This window comes from Leopardus geoffroyi, chromosome D1 (genome assembly GCF_018350155.1).
Source record: "Leopardus geoffroyi isolate Oge1 chromosome D1, O.geoffroyi_Oge1_pat1.0, whole genome shotgun sequence".
NCBI classification, from domain to species: domain Eukaryota; kingdom Metazoa; phylum Chordata; class Mammalia; order Carnivora; family Felidae; genus Leopardus; species Leopardus geoffroyi.
Window position 1 is genome coordinate 48,406,376 of NC_059329.1, and position 22,257 is coordinate 48,428,632.

General features: G+C 36.2%; 1 protein-coding gene across 29 annotated transcripts in view; it reads left to right on the top strand.

The window, feature by feature from the left end:
* DLG2 (discs large MAGUK scaffold protein 2) overlaps positions 1-22,257 on the top strand; it is a 2,060,218-nt gene that overhangs the window by 1,405,180 nt on the left and 632,781 nt on the right. For all 29 annotated transcript variants that reach the window (XM_045483773.1, XM_045483776.1, XM_045483777.1 and 26 more), the window contains one exon: positions 12,665-12,715. In XM_045483773.1, the coding sequence (XP_045339729.1) occupies positions 12,665-12,715 (51 nt within the window). The remainder of the gene's footprint in view (positions 1-12,664; positions 12,716-22,257) is intronic.

The following is a 22,257-nucleotide window of genomic DNA, read 5'->3' on the forward strand; positions in this document are numbered from 1 at the left end:
TTGCTACCGTGGGCTACTGCAGTGTTCAGTTTTCCTGATATTTACCACCAAAGTCACTATCATGTTCAACATCTCTGAGCATGAGGTTTTCACATGCGCTGCTCCAAATGAAGTTGGCCCTCTCCAGTGGCAGCAAAGCTGCTGATTGTGTGGCATTAGATTCATGGAAAGGGAGAAGAATCATGGAAGGTTTTTTAGAAGGCTTTTTGGAAGGATAAATAGAAATTACACAGAGAAGACATGGCAAGCAAGGACATTCTAGGTAGGGTCACTAAGAAAAGTGATAGTATGGTGAAATGTGATTTTGATTTCCTTTGCATCTTCTCCCTTACCTACCAACTTTGATTCTTCATGCTTTGCACCCAAGATTTATTGTCTGATTAATATTTGTTAACTCTTCTTAAAGTATTCATGGAATTTTTTAAATTTAATGTAACCGAGAGTTCATGCCAATACCTTTTTGAATCTGTCTTCCTCTTACAAGAGGATACTAAAACTAGATTGATCTATGGTTAATCATGAAATTTTTGGAGCTTATACTACCACACTTGAAAGACTTAAAGGCTTGGCAGACAGGTGTCCAGAGATAAAGAGATTTAGTACATCTAATTTGTAGCTCAGAACTCTCTGGTATGACTAGCTGTTGTCATGGCCACAACTTAGTATGCATGACCCTTTTTAAACTTCAGAATATAGTCTCATAAGCACTGATATAATAAAGAAGCTTGAGCTTTTATTATTTCTTTGAAGAATATAGTTTGTATTTTTTTTCACTGTAGATTTGTATTTGATATAAGTTAATTGAATCTAACAGTAGAAAATGGAGGTAACTCAAGTCTTCTGTAGGAATATGGAACACACTGCATGTTGATTCTTATAAAATTCCTACAAACATTAGCCATTAATCCCCCACCCACCATTACTCACACCCTCCATGCACACATGCACACACTGGTTTCTCCTTAGAAAGATTAATAGGCAGAATTTAAATATGCGAATGGTATACCAAGGAAAAATTTTAAAACAATTGTAGTTAATTTTTTAAAGATTCACTAGGTGCTGAACACTAGACCTCAACAAAACTGTATCATTCAATCCTTATACCACCCAATACTATTATAATCCATTTTGTAAATAAAGACAAGTTTCAGAGAAATTAAGTAACTTACCCAAATTTCTGTAACTAGAGAATGGGAGAATCATGTTGTAAACTCAGGCAATCTGAATCCAGAATCCTACCTCCTAACCATCATGCTCAGTTACTTTATACTATCAGATTGAACCATGCAGAATTGCCATTTTGTAAGTCAAAACAGTTAAATATCAGTAATTTTTATACAATCCAATCGTAGACTATCTCTTATGTTTAAGAATAACATACATGTGCAGCAAAATGTAGTGGGAGCAGCTCTAAATTTAAAGTCCAAACAATCTAGATTCAAATCAAAGCACAAAACATTAGCTGAGCAATTTTGAGCAAATAATTTACCATCTCTGAGTTCTTTACTCATATGTAAAATTGAGTAACAATATTATCTACCCGAATGGAATTGTTATGAGGAGCAATAAAATAATCTAGAAACAGTATGTAAGTGATAAATATTGTTGCTAGTATAATCTGAAAAAAGATACATATGAAAACACCTTGAAACCTTACAATTTCCATATTTTATCAACTGGCGAGAGAGAAGGGTTGGAAACAGAATTAATTTTGTTCCTTGCCACGATACTATGGTACTTCAAGAAAGGTGAAATAAGTAGCAGAATGCTTTCTTTAGCATCTGATATGGAAAGGTTGATCTGACCTTTGTTGTAACAAGCAGATCAAAGCATTTTTCCAGAATCATACAACTTAAAAAACTTCTTCATGTGATCCTGATGAAATAGCAGATGAATTAGCAGGGCAATATACCTCTATAGCTCATTTCTAAGGTTGTGAAGATAGTTATGTGCTTTTAAAACCAGAATAAAAAAAAAGATCATACGAGCTAGAAAAGAAGGTGGAGATTGTCAATAAATATTTGTTGATTGATGGATTGATCTTGAAGGCTGCTGAAAAGGTGACATAAATTCAGATGAAAAGGGACACAGTTTATTGTTAGCAAGAATTGAAGTAAAATGATGAGAAGGAAATTAAGGCAGTTCACTCATTTGGAAACTGGCAGTTGGGAGGAGGACTTTTGAATACAGGGGGATTTGAAAGATTAACAGCAAATAAAAATCCCTTAACATAAGGTTCAATTGATTTATTTCTTCAGTAGCTATTCACAGAATGTCTCTATGGCAAGTCATTATGATAGGTGCTACAAGAGAAAAAGACAAAAGATAATGTCTCATGTAAGAGAACTGTGTATCAAGAAAGATAAAATACAATATAAGGAGCCAACCTTGAGGAAGACCACAACTACAGTATGAGAGGGACTATGTTATGTATGATTAGGGAGAAGGATTAGTGTTTTACTATTAGACTTCCCTTTATTCAAGTGTTAGATACTTGCATTCTTGCCTTCCTCCTTATAGGCACTCATTCTTTAATTTTGTTCAACAAATTTGTATTGAGCATATACTTCCCATCACTAAGTGATGAGAAGGATGAACAAGACAGTCCTCATTTCATGTTATTTCCAGTTGTATAACTTTGGAGAAATCACTTAACTTTAAAAACTTGGATTTCTTTTTTGTTTTAAAGTTTGTTCATTTATTTTGAGAGAAAGGGTGGGGAGGGCAAAGAGAGAGAGAGAGAGAGAGAGAGAGAGAGAGAGAGAGAGAAAATCCCAGTCTGCACCATTAGCGCAGGACACAACACAGGACTTGACCTCACAAACCGCAAGATCAGGACCTGAACTGAAATCAAGATTCTGACACTTAACTGATTAAGCCACCCAGGTACCACAAAAACTTGTCTTCCTTAATATTATAATTAACATTAAAATGTCTCACTCCCAGGGTTATTGTAATTTTTAGATCAACTTATGGTAGTGCCTGGCATGGAGTAGGTACTTAACAGAAGGTGGTGGTGGTGGTGGAGGAGGATAATAGTAGTAGTAATTAGTGTTATTAGCCTTTTTGAGGGGGTAATTTAGAGACTAGGGTGATAATTTCCAGGAGATGGTTAAGAAAAATATTTTTGACTTTGTGGAACAGCTTTATGTTGACAGTAATAGAAACTTCCCACATCCCCACGTAGAATGTAGCTCTATGAGGGCAAAGGCTTTGTTTACTTTGCTATCGTATTCCTAGGACCGTAGAACACACTACCATAGTACCTGGGAAATTTTAGTCATTCAAATATATATTTCCCAAGTAATTGGGATTTTAATAAGCATAGATTAAAATAAATACATTTAGTGTGTACTATATGACATTAATGAAGATACCAAAGAGAAAAGTTGCTTTATATAAGCTTCAGCACAGGGGCACCTGGGTACCACAGTTGGTTGAGCATCCACCTCTTGGTTTGGGCTCAGGTCATGATCTCCCAGTTCATGGGATCAAGGCTTGCATTGGGCTCTGTTCTGTCAGCCCAGAACTTGGATTCTCTCTCCCCATGTCTCTCTCTGTCCCTTCCCTGCTCATTGTGCACACTCTGTCTCTCTCAAAATAAATAAGCATCAAGAAAAGAGATGACTATATAAGCTTCAGCACAATTACTTGACTCAAAAATGTTTTCAGAGATAAGAAGTAAAGTTTGTATCTAGAAAACTAGATTGAGAACAGCTGGTGGATGTTCTGAAGTGTTCTTTAAGGATAAAGAAAAATTACTTAAAGCTACTTGTACAGCATAATTACATGATAAAAACATTGTTTTTTAGAAAGATAACTCTCAAAGGATATGAAGAATCAATTGATACTGAAATACAATACAGGCGGAAATATTTTTAGGAAATTATGTTGTTGATCGTAAGAAAGTAATAGTTTAGGACTTGAAATGGGATGTTGGTTAGGTATTGATAACAAATATAAGGGACATATATGAAAAAGAGAATTCCCTTAAAGATACAGAGAATAGACTGGAGGAAATGATGATTATAATTAGGCATGATTAGTCCTGTCTCAAACTTATTAAGACTAGGGTGACACTAGGGCATTTACTTAGGAAATAAAAGTTGAGTGAGATTGTGTAACAAAAAGGGACAGACCTTAGCAAATGCTCATATCTGGCAAAAAGAAAGCAAACAGATAAATGGAGTGGACAGAGTAGTAGTGAGGAAGCCAGGAAGGATATCAACCACTTGACACAAGAAAAGGGGAGTTTCAAGTGGTGGTCACTCCAGAGTGTCAAATATTGCAGCAAAGCAGAGAGGATGAAGACTGGGAAAAGATAATTGTATTCAAGTGTGGGAAAGTGTTTGTGGATCCTCTACTTTTGTATGATGGTGGAATACATAGAAGATGGCAAGAGAGGAGAGAAATTGAGGATAAAGAACTGGGTGAATTGGTATTCTGCCTTTTACTATAGTTGGATTATACCTAAGAGAAAGAGAAAATAGTCTTTGCTATCTGCTCACATTATCAGCTTTGTGAAGTCTCAACTTACAGTTCAGGACTCTCTTTTTGTTTCTCTAAATCTTTTGGCATATGCTTTGAGCTCTTGATTCTCTTGGACATTGCTTATAGTTGACCAAGTGGTTTGTATATGGGGATAATAAAGTGAGCCTGATGGAACAAAAACCTGGTATATCATAATGACTTTATAACCATTGATCGATTGTGTTCTTAACACCATTTACTGCTCTCAAAGAGCATGTTTTAACTTATAGGATATTTAAACCTCCAAAAACAAAACAGTATCCATTAAACTGGAGCAAAGTGAAAGCATTAAAATCACCTATTGCTACTCCATTCAGCATATGGTGCAAAGCAAGGGAGCAAAGCTGAGAAGAAATGTGCCATTTCCAAATCAGAGGTGAATCCAGTTCTGAACTTTACTAAGTACTACTTTTCCTTCATTTCCTTCATTACAGAAGACAACATTTTATAGATATAGATATAGATATAGATATAGATATAGATATAGATAGATATAGATGCATGCACATACACACACATACACACATATATATTCTTTTCATAAATGTAAGAACCCTAGATATTTTCCTTAACTTCTCTTCACAAAAATACCAGGAAAGTTTATAACATTTTTTTACAGATAATAAGGTATTTAATAATAATAATTTTCAAAAACCTGTGGTTTCTAATTAAATGAAAAACACACAGTAATTATTGAATGTAAGATCACTTTTTTAGACTCAAAGTTCTGTATTATAAAAGATTAATAAAAAAGGCAGAGGAGATAACAAAAACAAAGGAAAAAATTTTTAAGAATGGAACATATTATAGGATACTGATTTTTTTTCTATTTGGTGGATGTTATGATTTAGCAGTTCACTGAGCTCATAAATTTAATTAAGATTAGAAGTTTTAACATGAAAACAGGGTTAACTGATAGAATACATTCAGGTAACTAATAGGAATAGTGGTCTTACCAAAATTAGAATCTTGACTAAGAATATCAATAATTATTTTTACAGCCTATGTTTATTAAAAGTAAGAAGTACTATGATTCTCCTCTTTTCAAAATGTGTTTTTAAACTGTTCTCATTATAATTGAATAGTATTTCTAAAATAACCAGGCCCACACCTTAGATTAAAACAGATGCTCTACATAGCTTAAAAAATTGCTTACTAAGATTTTAACCGATATTGACACTTACACAAGTGTGTATAACACGAAAAAAGATGAATTCTAACAGCTTGTAAGTGGCAAAACTGGTATTAGAATTCAAGTCTTTTGGATCCCAGAATCAGAGCTTTTTATTTCTATGTGATAATTCCTCTTAATATAAATGGAGGGCACAATTTGAAACAGTGGAAATAGTATAGGAGAAGGAATATTAGTTAAAGGAAGTAATGGACAGCTTAGTTGTGTGCCACTGTGTCTAATGATGTTCTTATTCTGGTTAGAGCTTCCATGTTGGTAGATGCACTCTCACTTTTTCAGTACTTGATTGTTTTTCATCCATTCAGCAGAGACACTTAAAGTCAAATGTGATGAAAAGATGAAGATGGTTCTTTCTTTTAGATTGAGGTGGAACTGGGGCGCCTGGGTGGCGCAGTCGGTTGAGCGTCCGACTTCAGCCAGGTCACGATCTCACACTCCGTGAGTTCAAGCCCCGTGTCAGGCTCTGGGCTGATGGCTCAGAGCCTGGAGCCTGTTTCCGATTCTGTGTCTCCCTCTCTCTCTGCCCCTCCCCCGTTCATGCTCTGTCTCTCTCTGTCCCAAAAATAAATAAACGTTAAAAAAAAAAAAAATTTAGATTGAGGTGGAACAAAACTCCTTCATCTTGTCCCCCCTTTTTCAAAGAGAAAAAGCTATGTTTTATTTCTTCCAAAAGTCTCAGGGTCTTTGAGGAGAAGAAATGGGAAGGTTCTGATGGTAACAGTCTTGAATAGATCTAAGTAGAGCTGATGATACTACCATTTAATTTCCTCCCTGATGGGGAACCTTACAGGTTAAGGAGAAAGGACATGGCAGGGATACATGGAGGTCAGACAACAATCAGCTGGTAGGATTATAGGTTGCCAATTGGGATCTTCAAAGTAGAGAGTAATCAAAAAACCCATATTAAAGTTTGTCAGGTACACCTTGCCCAAAGTGACAGAAAGGAATATGACTAGAGAGTAAAGTCCTGATGCTAGGAGGTCAGAGCAGGGAGGAACCTCAGGGATCATTTGTCTGCATGAGAAAATTCAAGCACCATGACCTGCTCAGGGTTACTCAGCATGTTAAATCACAGAATCAAGACTGTAATACAGGTCTTTTGACTCTGAGGACAGTGCGGTCTCCAGAAGAGCACTCTGAAGAAGTGGTCCATCTTGCTGCCTCTTCCTTGGTAAACCCATCTCTTCCCTATTCATTCTCATGACACTTACCTATTAACACATTCAGTTTATACCACCTCCTCTATGAAGTCTTTTCTGATTCCCTCCAGGTGCAATTGCCTGGTCCCTCCTCTATGCCACCTCTGCTGCTACGGTCTACTGGCATCTACACAGTAGCCATATCACTGTGTTGCATGTTAGTATTCATCTCCCTCTACCAGAGAGAGGTCTTTGAGGCAGGAGCCATGTATCATCCATCTTTGTATCTCTAGGGCATATCATCATGCCCAGCACACAATGGGTTGTGTCAGATTATGTTTTAATTCATATGTACAGTATTTAAATTAGAAATTAGCAATGCATGTGTATTAAAAATTTCCTGAGATAGAGAGGTAAATGAAAGCCATATTTTATAGGAAAATAAATATGTTTTAAGGGCTCCCTATATTTACTTAAAGATGGAGAAGCGTTCAATGACTGTTCAGTTTTCAGAGTTCTCAGGTGACTTGGTTCTAGAGTTTTCTGGAGACCAACTATGAATAAGGCATGATGCCAGAAGCTATAGTGGTGCAATCATGAGTAAGATATCATTGGTATCCTAATGAACATGGCTCTGTAAGGGATACCATGGGAAAGCCTTAGGAAAGTGAATGCCAACAGCAGAGTAATGTAAAGATCAAGACTGAGCAAGACAATGTTAAAAAGAAAATGCAAGAGGGAGCAGACACAGATTGGAAGAAAGTCCAGTTCAGGTAATATTCTGAGTGAAGGCTACAATGACCTGATCTGAGAGGGAAAGCTAAGATGATTCTTCTCCTCAAGACAGTACATCTTAGATGGGTTCAGGAAAGAGATGTTTACGTTAAAAAAGCTTTTAGTGGATTTTGTAGAAGAAAACACGTTTATTTGCTTATTAAATTATATTTTATATTACTTGGGGAAATTAACAAACATTCAATAATTGATCATATAAGTCTTGTGAATCTTGTAGGTTATTAATCCACAGCTAGGTAAAATAGCTCTCACTACTGAATACCTACCAAAGACCTACCATTAACATGTGTAATCTTATTTATTGCTCCCAACAACTTCATGAAGAGAATTGTATGGTATTATAGCTAAGTATAATTTCTTTATCACTTAAGATATGTGTCAAGCATTTTACATTAATTATCTAATTTAATATTCACAATAATCATATTAGGGAAGTACTTGTTAGTACCATTCTACACGGGGGTATTAAGGGTTAGAGAGATCAAGGAAATTGGCTATATTCACATATCTCATTAATACTGGAACTAGGATTCAAAGAGGTGTCTTTTTCTTCCCCCACTCTTGAAATCATGATCTTACCTACTGAAAATAATAGAAGGTACATAGGAGATTCAAGTGTAAGGAGCCATAAAGCATTGTGACATGTTTGCTGCAGCTGCAGATGAAGCAAAGTGACTGGGGCTCTGTCTTGCTCTGGGAATGGCAAGAGGGCATGAAAACCAGCTGCCCTAGTCTCCATGATCATCACATCCTCTCCCAAAGCAACAGCTTTATATGCAAAACCATAATACTTAGATATGTCTTGCTTACTATGTCATAATTACTTTTAATAAAGGGCAGAATTAGTTCATCATCCATCACATTATATCCTACTAAGAAATCAAATCTATATAAACAGCAAACAGCCCTCACATGTGCCAAGAGTGGAGCTGTGGTTCTAGTCCACCTTTATGTTTCATATATTGGATATCACACTTCTCTGGGGCCTTAGTATGTTTGGTGCCACTTTAAGGACCGTGTGTTTATTGAGAATAGGGATCATATTTTAAAGCTCTATTTTTTTCAATACCTGTCACAGCACTTGGCACATGACACATGCTCAAGTACTTTTTATTATGTGGAATTATGTTTAGTTTTTAAGAAGCCAACACTTTGATATTACTCTGTAAGCACTTTTTATAATATGTGATATGGGGTTGTATAAAACTTTACTTATCCCAGATTTTAATATGTTGTTAGCTTTAATTAAATTACACATGTGGCAAGGAACAAAATAATTGGAGAAATCATTTCTTAAGATACAAATTAAATCTCATTAAAATGTGGAGTAGTTCATGTGTGTTATTCATGAAAGACCTCTTTTCAGAAGATTAAAAAACACCTCATTTAAATTATCTGATCATGTGGGCAGTTGGTTGAAGTAGCACTGAAGGGGGAAAAGGGCAGTGAGAGAGCATTCAAAGTTTATGAAATTATAACTTTAAATACCAAGTTTGAATTGAACGGGTCACTCTCTTCTGTGTGATGCCAAGAAGTCTACATGCCCGGGTCAGTCAGGACAATGTGTGGTATCAATTTGATTTTCTAGCCCCCATAGAAACCTACCAGCTGTCACCACAGAACCATTAGGTTCAGGAAAATGAAATATCTGAAAAAAAAACAAAACAGATTTTTCAAAATAGCGAAATTGCCTCTATATCTACAAAAGTGCCAATCCTCTCCCTTTCCTAGTCAAGGTGAGAGGAGACTTTAAGTGATGGTCAGTGCCAGAACCCAATCTATGTAGCTGTCTAGGCCCTGAACTATCAGGCACATAAAACATAATTGGGTGCTTAAATATCACAGGAAGTATTACCGGTCAAGAATAGCAACAACAAAAAAATGCATGTAACAGAATTCTTTCCAGGAAGAGAGTTTTACAAATTGAAAGACATATATTGGTAAACTGACTGGGCAGAGAGGGAGACCACCAACGCAAGTTCCGACAATAAATTGTCTTTAAGCTCCTCCAGAGGATAATGGAAGCCCATTCACAGCATAGTTTTTTGTTCATTTGTTTTGTTTTTTCCTGGGAATACATAAAATTATGGATGGGAGAAATTACTGTTTATACTTCTTATCTCTTTAGCAAGCAACCACTCCTCTAAATAAATGTGGAAAAAAATGTTTAAAAATACTGTATTGGTGCACGCATTTGAAAAGTTGCTAAATTTTCACGAATGTCACAACCCACTCTTACGTACCTTTGATTAAAATGGAAGTATACTTAGTTGTGCCTTCTATCCTTTACCCCAAGGTCTTTGTCAAGTGAAATTGTGGGATTTCTTGTCTCAGGGGTCTTGAAGCAGAACATAGATCACACTCTTCTAGTGATGAGAAAATAGACACCTCTTAATGGCTTTCCTGAACTCCCCACACTGGCTCTTATGATAACATGTCTTAAATGTTCTCCATTCATGGTGGAAATACAGCCTCAGCTCTTCCAAAAACCTTTCATTCCTTTATAATTTTACCAAATCCTGTTAGAGTCATAAGATGTTTCTTTGCTTTTTTTGAAAATAGTTGAAACACAATGTTACATTCATTTCAGGTGTACAACATAATAATTCAACAACTCTCTGTTATGCTATGCTCACCACAGGTATAGCTACCATCTGTCACCATACAGTGCTATTAAAATACCTTTGACTGTATTCTCTGTGCTGTACCTTTTATCCCCATAATTTATTCATTTCATAACTGGAAGCTTGTATCTCCCACTTCCCTTCATGCACTTGGCCCATCCTTTCCCCTCCCTTTCTCTCTGGCAGCCATCAGTCTATTGTCTGTATTTATAGCTTTCATTCTTCTTTTTGTTTGTTCATTTGTTTTGATTTTTAGATTTCACATATGAGTGAAATCATATGGTTTTCTTTTAAAAGCAAGTTGACATCCCAATCTAGATGGCATCATCTCTTCTTATGAAGACATTATGGATACTAGTGAATTAAGCAAATTACATTACTTTCTTGGGTTGAAAACTGAAGACCCATAGAGTCTTTAAGCCTCCAAAAGTTCATCTAGCTGACCAGGGATCTTTTCAATAGCAATTAGGATATGTATCTATAGTGAATGTTGGAACTAAAATCAGCATACATGATCACAGAATTGTTAGGCAAATATTCTGGTAGACTATGAATGACTAGGCACTGTTATGCCACTAAAGGATTTTTGTCTTTTAAGTACTTCCTAACAGAATTTCTTTCAGCCTGAGCCTTTAGATTGTATTATCAGAGACTTGTTTTCCTTTCTTTGAAGTTTTTTTTTTCTCCTCACTTTGCAGCACTTTGATAATGTGAAGGGCTTCGCTCTAGAGAAGTCACTGAAGCAAAGAAAAGCTTCACAGAGCCATACTGAGAGAATTAAAACATATCACATTAATTCATCCTTCCTTTCTGTCTTCCATCAACTAAAGAAAGTTATAAAAACAAACAAAAAAAGAATTAATACGGAAACACACACATATAGGGAGCTGGAGTTTTATTTTATACTTTTGCACATGAAGAACAAAAACCTCCATAAAGCTGTGAAAGCTTTCTAGCATCATCAAGTCCTCTTCAATGAGTCATTAACTTGCTGAAGCCCAGAAAATCAAATTTGGTTTAAGGCTGTTTGATAATGTAGTAACACAGTAAAATGTGATTCACCAATTAGCTCATGTAATTAGAAAATCAACAACATGCTCTAAGTTGCTGGTGGACACACATAAGTAAAGTCTATTGTCATTCTTTATAGTTGCTGATTATAACCACACCTTCAGTTGATGACACTGCATCCAAATTCCTTATGGAAAAGAATCCACAAATATCTGTGTTTACAAATAAGATTAAATAAATTAATACTTAGTTTAGTCGGTCATTCTGTCACTCCTTTTTTTTTGTTTGTTTGTTTTCCCCCTTCATCAATTCTTTCTTTCCAGGCTCTGTTAACCAATAGTGCTTCTGGTCCTTATCTTTATAGAGCTCTCAGTCTGCAAGAACTATGTTAAACTCTTCTAAGGAAGGAAAGTCAACTGGTTAAAACCCTGCCAAAATGATGGTTTAATATCATGGTAGTTAAAAATTAGTCTTTCTAGACAATCCCTAAATACTAATGATGTTGCCGAGACGCATGTAAGAAAAAAGACACAGCCAGCTGAGAATTTTCTCATGCAGAGGTTTTTGCCTGGCTGAAAAGGACTCTGTGATAACAATGGCAATTGAATATCTGTTAGATTATTTTAAAGCAACTCTTCATCTATTGTTTATACACACCTGTTGATGCATAAGGCATATATTATACTTTGCTATGTTTAAGTATTTTTCTTTGTAAATTCATGTCAATGTAAGAGTTTAGATGTTGTTAAACTTTCTCACTAGGAATTTCACACATTTCCTACTTCATTCTTTTCTTGCGGCTACTAAGGTATATGGGCATAATTACATGGTCCAGGGCTTCCTAATAAATATAACGAGGATAATGGGGATGAATTACCTGAGCTTGAGCCAGTAAAAAAAAAAAAAAAAAAAAAGTATTTCTTATCTGATATGGTTATTCTTAATGCTTTTCTTTGGCAAAATATGATATATGGTTATACTGCCTTCTCCACTGACTTTTTAAGGTCGTATTTTAGTGTTCATTCATGGAAATTTTAAAAGGTATTAGGGAATTATTTTCTTGTAACTGTAACATTGCCCCTAGGTTGTTTATTCTTTGTAACCTCACAATGCCTATTTTGTATTGTTCCCTTTGCTGTAAATATCACAAATTCTAAGGAATGCAATAAGCTTTGATTATTTGTGTAGTTTCGCTCATATATTTTATAATAGCTTAGACTATATTTTATTTGGATGAAAACATAAAATCACAGACATTAAGAAAGTGTGGTTTATTCTTAGCCAGTATGAAACTTAACCCCAAACATTATAAAAATGCAGCCATCTCCCCCTCAACATGTATTTAACATTCTTTCTTTTTTTCTTATTTACAGGTCAATGGGACAGAAATTGAATATGAGTTTGAAGAAATTACATTGGAAAGGGTAAGAAAAATCCAATAATTGAAAACCTCAGTCTTGCATTCAACATTCTGCATCCTAATGGATTGTTTTGTGAAATCACACAATTGTGTATTTTACCTTGGAAGTTTCCAACAGGACTCAAAACAAAAATATTAATGAAATGCTTACAGTGGAGGGCACAGGGACAGACCACATCACCAGGATGTTCCATATGTAAATGTCATTGCCAAGATATGGAGAAATTAATGAGAATGACAGAAATATTCAGTGAGCTAGAATAGCACTTTTTCCTATTGTTTCCATTATTAATGTTTTGCTATACATTTTTAGATACATTACAAAAATTTTCATTTATACATTAGTAATGCTATCTCATAACTACCATTACCATGCATTTTTTAGTTTAAAAAAACAAGCAGTGCATTTTAAAACCACCTCCCCCATGGAAAAAAATGCAGCAATCCTTCAGACCTCTGCAAGTTTGTTATTAGGTCCTTGGCAGGATTTGACAAATAAGCAAAATTCTGTGTAACAACCCTAATATATAAAGATAGTTTACAGAACAGTAAGAAGAAGACCTAAAACCGCCTAGAAAAAAAATGACCAAAAGCATTAATAGGACATTCATCAAAAAAGAAAAGACCAATAACATATGAAACTTGTTCAAACTTATTAATAAACAAAGAAAACAATGATGCTAAATGATTTTTGTCTGTCCAACTGGCAAAATTTTAAAGGAAGGTTAATACTCATTGCCACGGAGTGGGCCTGGAAATTGTTACAACCATTAAAAAAAGCTATTTGGACAAATGGATCAAAAGCTTTAAAATGAGCACCCTTTTTGACTCAGAAATTATAAGAATGCAGAAAGACACAAAGAATATTCATATTGGTATTGTTTATAACATTGCAGATTGAAAAAGACAAGTGTTTAGTAATACATTATTATATGTCCAAATAATAGAAAATTATATTAAATTACGTTATAATAGTATTTTTTAAGACTATTTAACTACAAGAATGGAAAGCCTAACTAGGTTATCTCATTAAATTAAAAAAATTACATTTCATAATGGTGTTTAAAGTATAATCCTATAAGCACAAACATGAATAATTTATGTTCATAAGAATATACATAAAGCCTGGAAGGATATGTGCCAAAATGTTAACTCTTATTAAGGATTTTGGATAATTTTTAGTTTCTTCCTCTTGTTTATATTTTTTCCTACACATTCCACAATAAACATATAATTTGCTTGTAATAAAAAATAAAAATGTAAGTATTTTTCTAAGTTTTATCATTCAAGTATCAATTCAGACTCTAGACCTGCACTTAAATTTATATCTTCTTTTAAGTTCACTGATTATGCACTTTCCTGAGTCAGGGAATTTTTCATTCTTAGCCTAATTTTTATTGAGCATGAGTGGTTTCAAAAGGAAATTTACATTAAAAGTTAAGTGTTTGACAGATGTGTTCTTTAAAACTTCCATTATGAACTTTGGTTAGATTTTAATGACATGCTAAATGAAGAAAAATGAGGCTTAAGGAAAATTAACCCAAATGAAAAAAAAGGACACATTTCTCCTACTAAATCACTAATCTTCTCCCTAGGACTGGCTATATAATTTGCAAAGCACAGTGTAAAATGTAAATGTGGAGCCCTTGTTTAAAAATTATTAAGAATCAAAAAAGATAGTAAGAGCCCAACATTAAATGCCATGTGACCCTTCTTAAATGCAGGACCCTGTTTGCAAAGATCTCTCACTCACAGAATCAACCCTTCTCTCTCCCCACACCCCGACACTAAATATGACGTCATTTTGTTACCCTGGTTTTATAGGTTAGAAAATCAAAGCTAACTTTGGTGTGAGGTAGAACATTCAGTGGGAGTCAGACAGCTGTGTGTTCTAGTATACATTTTGACACTTCCTTGCTTCATGACCTAGTGTGTCATCTCATCTCAGTCACTCTGAACCTTGTCACTGCCATTAACAGCACTCCCTCCCAAAAAGCTCTGTCAAGCACTGTCTTCGTTGAACACCACCTCCTCTCCGTTCTTATCATCCATTCCAATACCCCCAACTCAGAACTGCTTCCAACTCCATTGGGACCTCGAATCATAGATTTTACCTTTCCTCTCCAGTTTTCTCCAGTTTTCATCTTTTGTATGCCCACCCCTACCCCACCTACCATACTCCAAGTCTTCCTGTCACACACTTTTAACATTTCATCTCCTCTCTCCCTTTCTGTGTTCACCCAGCAAAGCCTCAGTCCTCCATTCTCAGCACCTGGGCAAAGAATGGGTCCACAGAAACACTCCTTCATCTCACTTGAAACATACAGCTATTGATTTCAAGTGAACCTTCAAAGCATCCTAATAATTCCTATACGTTTTTAGAAAAATCACTTTCTCATTCTCTGGGACAATAGGTTCCCAACTTACTTGGTCTCCTCAAATCTCAAACACCTCTCCCTCATACTCAGTCTCAGCTGTTGACCTCTCTCCCTGTGTCCTTGAGAAAATCCAAGCAATCAAAGAAGACCACCTTACTTTCCTACCACCAGGTCTGTTAGTGTGCTCTCCCTGTTACAATGGGAGAATGTCCCCTGCTCCTTTACTAGGCCAGCCCTTCGCTTGTGACCTGTACTCCATAACCTCTTGTCCATTGAAGGACTTTGCTTCTATAGTTTTCTCCTCTCTCTCTCCTGCAATATCCGTTGCTCTCTCATGTTTTCCTGGATAAACATAATACAGACATGATGTAATCTCTATCATTAAAAGAGAAGAGTCCTCTAGCAATGGAGTCCTAAAAGAAAAAGCAAAACAAAACAAAATGTCACTTTCTCCAATGTTCTCCTTCTATTGTTTCATGATTTTATTTTTCTTTACCAAAAATAGAGGAAAGTTGTCTGTTTTCAATAACTCCACTTCATTACTTCATTTTCCTATTTTAAACTAGTTCATGTTTTCATCCCCTCAGTGGCCCTAAAACCATCTTTATCAAAGTCTTGGCAGGTTTCATCTTGTTAAATGCAAGCAGCAGTTCTCTGTCCTGAGTTCTCAGTAGCATATGATGCAGCTGTCACTGCCTCCTTCCCTCAAGATGATAATTTCTTGCCTTGCAGAATAAAACATTTCTCCTACTTATTCACCATCTCATTGGTACCCTTAGTCTCCTTGTTAGCTCCTCCTATAAATATTGGAGCATTCCAGAAACCCAGTGGACAGGCCTCCTCTCAATCTCTCCTCATTCCCTAGTGATCTCATCCACATGCATGGCTTTAAATACCAATTGCCAACTGATGATTCCCAAATCTGAGTCATGACCTCTCTCCTGCATTCCAAATGTAAACAGCTAACTGTCCAGTTGACATCTCTGCTGAATATCAAGAAGGTCTTCTAAACTTAGTATTCCTATCAGAATTCATGATTTCCCTGCACTCCCTACCCTTGGGGCAAAAACGACTTCTAAACTAATATTCCTCATCTTAGCTAATTGGTTCTATCATTTTCCTTATTATTCACCACCCCCCCCCAATCCTCTAGGAGTCTTGCTTAATTGCTCTTTTTCCCTTGGCATCCAGAGCAAGTCCTACCAGTGCTACCATAAAAATATATTTCAAAATCAATCAAATTTTACCATTGACCCTGCTGAATTCAAGTCCAAACTAATATCATCCCATGCCTGGACCACTTCAGTAGTTTCCACTTTTGCCCACTCCTCCTCAAAGCAGCCAGAGTAATCTTTTTCAAAAAAATAAGCCAGATATACCACTTTTATTCTTAAAATTCCACTCATTATCATCACCTGCAAAACCTTATACACTCTGACCCCTGCTTCTCTCTCTGACATTATGCCCTCACCACCAACTCCTATAACATTTCACTGTAGCCATATGTACTTTCTTGTCATTCCTCCCCAAAGTCAGGCTTTTCCTACCTCAAGGTCTTTAAATATGTTATTCTGTCTTCTTGAAATAACCTCCCCTTGGATCTTTACATGACTTGCTTTTTTCACCATTTAAATATGTGCTCAAATGTCTCAGAAAAGTCTTCCTTGCACACCCCATTTAAGTTAGTACCAGCATCCCCCTTACACTTTTTTTCCCATTTTCATAGCTTTATTACTTTTTTAAATGTTTATTTATTTTGTGTGTGTGTGTGTGTGTGTGTGTGAGAGAGAGAGAGAGAGAGAGAGAGAGAGAGAGAGAGAGAGCGCACATGTGCAAGTGGGGTAGGGGCAAAGAGAGAGAGAGAGAGAGAGAGAGAGAGAGAATTCCAAGCAGGCTTGCCCCTATGAAATGCAGAGTCAGACGTGAGGTTCTAACTGTAAGATCATGACCTGAGATGAAATCAAGAGTTGGATGCTTAACCAACTGAGCCACCCACGTGCCCGCTTTATTACTTTTTTAATTGCACTTACCAATCTGAGATTTATGTTAGTACTTTATTGCTCACTTTGTTAATATCTATCCCCCTTCCTAAATATATGCTGTATGCAAATACATAGTCATTTCTGTATCCAATTTGCCTAGAACACTGTCTAGAATATAGTATGTACTCTGAATATTTGATGTATGAATGGATTACGCCAATGCTCTAGCACTGCAAATGCAGTGAAGTAAAGACACATGGCCTGCATTTGAATCTTGGCTCTATCACTTACTGGTTGAGTTACTTTGAGCTGAATACTTAACATTTCTGGGCTTTAATATTCATACCTGAAAATGAAACTGAAGTGTTTATAATTTTCTCCTAGGGTCTTTGTGATGATTAAATTAGTTAATATAAAGGTTTAGGACAGCATGTATAGATGCTATTCTTAGCATTTCCTTTGTGCTAATATGGTAGTTCTCATAAATGTTATTTATTAGGATCAGGAAGGAAGCTTAATAAAAACATAGCCTACTAGTCTCAGTGATCTAACAAGTCTCATTAATAAGAATTTCTCTCATATCAGTTTTTTTCCAGTTACTTTGTTAAATATCAGATATCCAATGATTAAGAAGTTATGGATCTTGCTATAAGAACTTACAGCTTCTACTTTTTCTTCATTTAAATCTAACATTTAATTTAGTAACAAACTAGTCACATTTATGTGACACCTCTATGAAGTGGATACATACATCTATATGAAGTGGATATTGCCAAGTCTATTTTACATATTAGGACACCGACACTCCGAAATTAAATAACTTGTTAAAAGTCACAATGTTAGTAAGGGATGGAGGTAGGATTCAGACCTATGCCCAACAGATACCAGAACCTAAACTCATTGCCACTGAGTTAGATTGCCCTCAAAATTAAGTTCAAGTGTCATTTCCTCCAAGAAGCATTTCTTGACTTTCCCTCTTGGGCAAGGTCCCCTTATTATAAATTAATACAAGTAGAGAACTTCTCACACTAAATGATGAATAAAATATGTCTTTTCCACTGACCTATGAATTCCTTGATAGGAGGAATTTCATTATAGTGTTCTTTATATTAGCATGATGATTTAAAAAGTAAAAGGGAAGTTACTGAACAATTTCGGGACAAGTTGATGACTCCTCTTCCTCTACAGCGTCATTGTTCAGTGCATTGGCCACTTGCCACACATAGTGAATTCCACAAATGTCTAATGTTCATTTATTTGTCAGGCACAGTCCTGGGCATTGTCCTTGTTTCATAGAATTTTACAGCCTGGTAGAAAACACAAAGAAGTAAATAGGCAAAAACCATGAAGAATAGCAGAGTGCTGTGGATACCTGACCCAGAATGGGGTACTTCCTTGAGGCTTTATACCTGAGCTTACTTAGGAAAGAGGAAAGAAGCAAGCCGTGGAAAAGGGAATGGAAGAAGAAAGTCTCTCAGACAGGGAACAGCAGATGCAAATGTTCAAGGACCCCTGGAAAAATAACATCCTCAAGGCACTGCAAGTAGTCCAGTCCAGTAGTCCAGTTGAGTCCTCAAGGCACTCACCTTGAGGTAGGGCTTAGAGGGAAAGACCAGGCTGGAGTGTGGGAGAGGCTGAGAACATAGATACTTTAGATAATATACAGAGGGCTTTAAATTTTATCCCAAAGGCACTGGAGAACGTTTGAATAATTTTAAACAGAGAAGTAACAAAATCATATTTGTGTTTTAAAAAGATTACTTTGGCTGTGTTGTTGGGTGTACATTTCATAGGATGCAGGAGATAATTCAGGAGATAGTGCCATTTAAGACATATAATTTAATGGCTAAATTCTGCCAATGGTGATGAATATGGTGATTAACATATTCAAAATATGTGAAGAAGCACCTGGGTGGTTCAGTCAATTAAGCGTCCAACTTCAACTCAGGTCATGATCTCGTGGTCCTTGAGTTTGAGCCCCATGTTGGGCTCTGTGCTGACAGCTCGAACCCTGGAGCCTTCTTCAGATTCTGTGTCTCCCTCTCTCTCTGCCCCTTCCCCGCCTGTGTTCTCTCTCTCTCTCTCTCTCAAAGATAAATAAACATTTAAAATTTTTAAAAAATATGTTAAGGATGTTAAAAGAACATATTCTAATGCTTTTTAATATGGGAAATGCCAGAAAGAGCAGAAAAATCAAGGATACCTAGATTATAATCCAACAAATTCATTTCAGTAGTACAATCTGGGTTTCTCAGCATTGGCCACCTGTGATATTTCATATCTTTCTGACACCATGGGCTCTTACGACAGTATACTCAGCTATAAAAGTAGCTGAGTATAAAGTCTATGCCTCTAAGTGATTTATCCATTATTCATGCTTAAAGTTAATAGGTTATGTACCCCCAGTATGACTTATATCAAGAGAGGCTAGTTTACCCGGCATGGATAATAGATTCATCATGGCTTTATAACCCTAACCATCATGCATGACTACAATTTAGCAGAGATACTGAAGTGACTATATGACTATCTGCCATCTCCTCTGACCCCTGCCCCAGCCTCCAAAAACAAAAACAATAACAATAACAATATCATTTGGAGTACTGTCCTGACAGCCGCAGGATGTATGATCATGGGATATTATTTGAATGTTCCATCTGATGAGTCAGGGATATTCTTTTGCAATTAAAAAGAAATCAAAAGATCTGAGCTATCTTCCTAAATGTACAGCAATTTGTAGGGCAGAGTAAAGTGACTGATTTATTGTACCCTCCAAATTCCTATAGAATTTGGGTATAAGGTGGGTAACATGGGGATTCTGAAAACAGTATTTGTGAACTGCTGGGTAAAACCCATTAAGAGTTGTCTAATGGACAACAACTGATGGACCCTCTAGATTCATCCAGGTATCAAATGAATTGGAAAATCATTGGATGTCTGAATCACTTAGGCCAAATAAATTTCTCTCAAATTTTTGAATTTTAATGAAGATGAAGAATACCAAATTCAAATAGAATTAAGGATCTAATTACTTCAAATAACATGGAAGCTGTGGGTTTCTAAATTCCTGATTTTTTTCTGTGTCTCTGCAACTTTCTCCAATATAACATAACAGGAATAAAAAGCCAGAGTCCCAATGATATTTGTCATCTGTATATATATAGTTATCTGTAGCACAGTCTTATTCTGGTCTAGTTAAATAATTTTTAATAATAGGTACATTTCTTAAATGAATTACAAATTTTATATATTCAATTATCAGTGTATATTTTAAGTGTGTTTGAAATATAAGGCACAGTGTATACAAATAGTATGTACATAGAAACCATTTAAACATAAATGTGTATTTAGTTATAAACAAAAATATTTGCTTAATATGTATGAATTTTGATTAGACCTTTATTGGCTTGGTGGAAAATATCACAAGATTTATGGAACAGAGTAGGTTTATATAAGCACTGGAAAGGAACACAGTCTTTCTACTCAGACCTTACTTTGAATCCAGGATCAGCCACTTTCTAGGTGACCTTGAGCAAGTTACTTAACCTATTAAAGCCTCAGTTTTCTCCCTAATGAGTAAGATACTAATATCTATCATATAGCATGTTGTGAAAAATAGAAATAATATATGTATAATGCATAAAAGAGTTAATGGAACATCTTAGGTGTTCAATATTATTTGCCATTATAAAATGTGACATGCACACATACACACTTATGTAGGCTTCATTTTTTTTTTTTTCTAAATTGATTGTTTATTTTTGAGAGAAAGAGAGAGAGAGAGAGAGAGAGAGAGAGAGAGAGAGAGGCAGAGGGAAAGGGAGACAGGATCTGAAGCGGGCTCTGTGCTAACAGTAGAAAGCCCGAATGCAGGGCGTGAATTCATGAACTGTGAGATCATGACCTGAGCCAAATTTGGATGCTTAACCAAGTGAGCCACCCAGATGCCCCCATTTTTTTTTCTAAGATGTCACTGTTCATGTAAGTTCAGGCTATGATTCTGAGGCTAGGTCAAGTGACAAATGCATGCTTCCTCTTTCCCCTGTATGTGTGTGACTGCATTTATGGTAAATGATAAGCTTCTTAAGTGATCCCCCAAATGTACATATATCCAATTATCCATGTATTCTTCAAGCACATCAAGCACATAAATGGAGCCTGCCTTTAAGTTTGCAGCCATAGCTTCCTGTAGAATAACACAGTACTGTTTGTAGCTCAGTTCTTTGTTAACTAACAAGAATTTAGTCCAGGCTAGACAAGCAGTTATAGTGTATTCTTTTGTTTTCAATATCTTCAGATTATGTTATTTGCTACAGATGTTTTGATACCTCCACAAAATCTTGCATTCCCATAATCCCCTACTTCCAATCTCTACATGTGATAAAGTGGGCAGCTATTGTTGCATCCAAAAGAGCTGACAGAAGGAACATCTTCCTTTAGGGAAACGGCTCCTTTCCCCATTCTAACCATGTTGTTCTGGGCACAACTGCCAGTTGTCTGGGGACAACTACCACACAGTTGATTGGTCTAGAGCTATGAATTGGAATTACCTGGTGAGCCAGTAAAAAAACAATACTGGTACCTGAGACCTACCCTAGGCTAAATGAGTAAGAACCTTGGGAGGGTAGAACATGGGACATCTTTATTTTGAAAACATTCTGAGTAATTTCATGCACAGTTGAGGGGTTGACACCTGAACCAAACTGAGCCAATAAATGTGCTCCTCAGGATTTTTCACACTAAAGTGTGGAGTATGGAGCTGCAGTACAACTGTGGACTAAAGCTGGGAGATAAGAGGCAGGAGAGTGGCCAGTTGCCCTCTGGGCTTCCTGCTGTGTAGAGTAGGCTTATCTGAGAAAAGGAGGATTCCTGGGAGAAAGCTAGAGATAGAAGAAAGGGAGAGAGAGAAGGAGGGTAAGAGAGAGAGGAAGAGGGAGAGGGGACAATAGAGGGAGAAGGAAGGAAGGAAGGAAGGAAGGAAGGAAGGAAGGAAGGAAGGAAGGAAGGAAGGAGAGAGAGAACAAGTAAACTGGTAGCCTCCAATTTAGGTCAGTCCTAAAGACAAAGACTCCATTCCCTATCCAATGGCTAACTGAGTCTTCACTTATAGTTCAGCTATCATTGTGCTCAAGTTATTGAGTAGGTCATAGGTCATGGCCTAGGCTCCTCTGGCCATAGCCCATTCT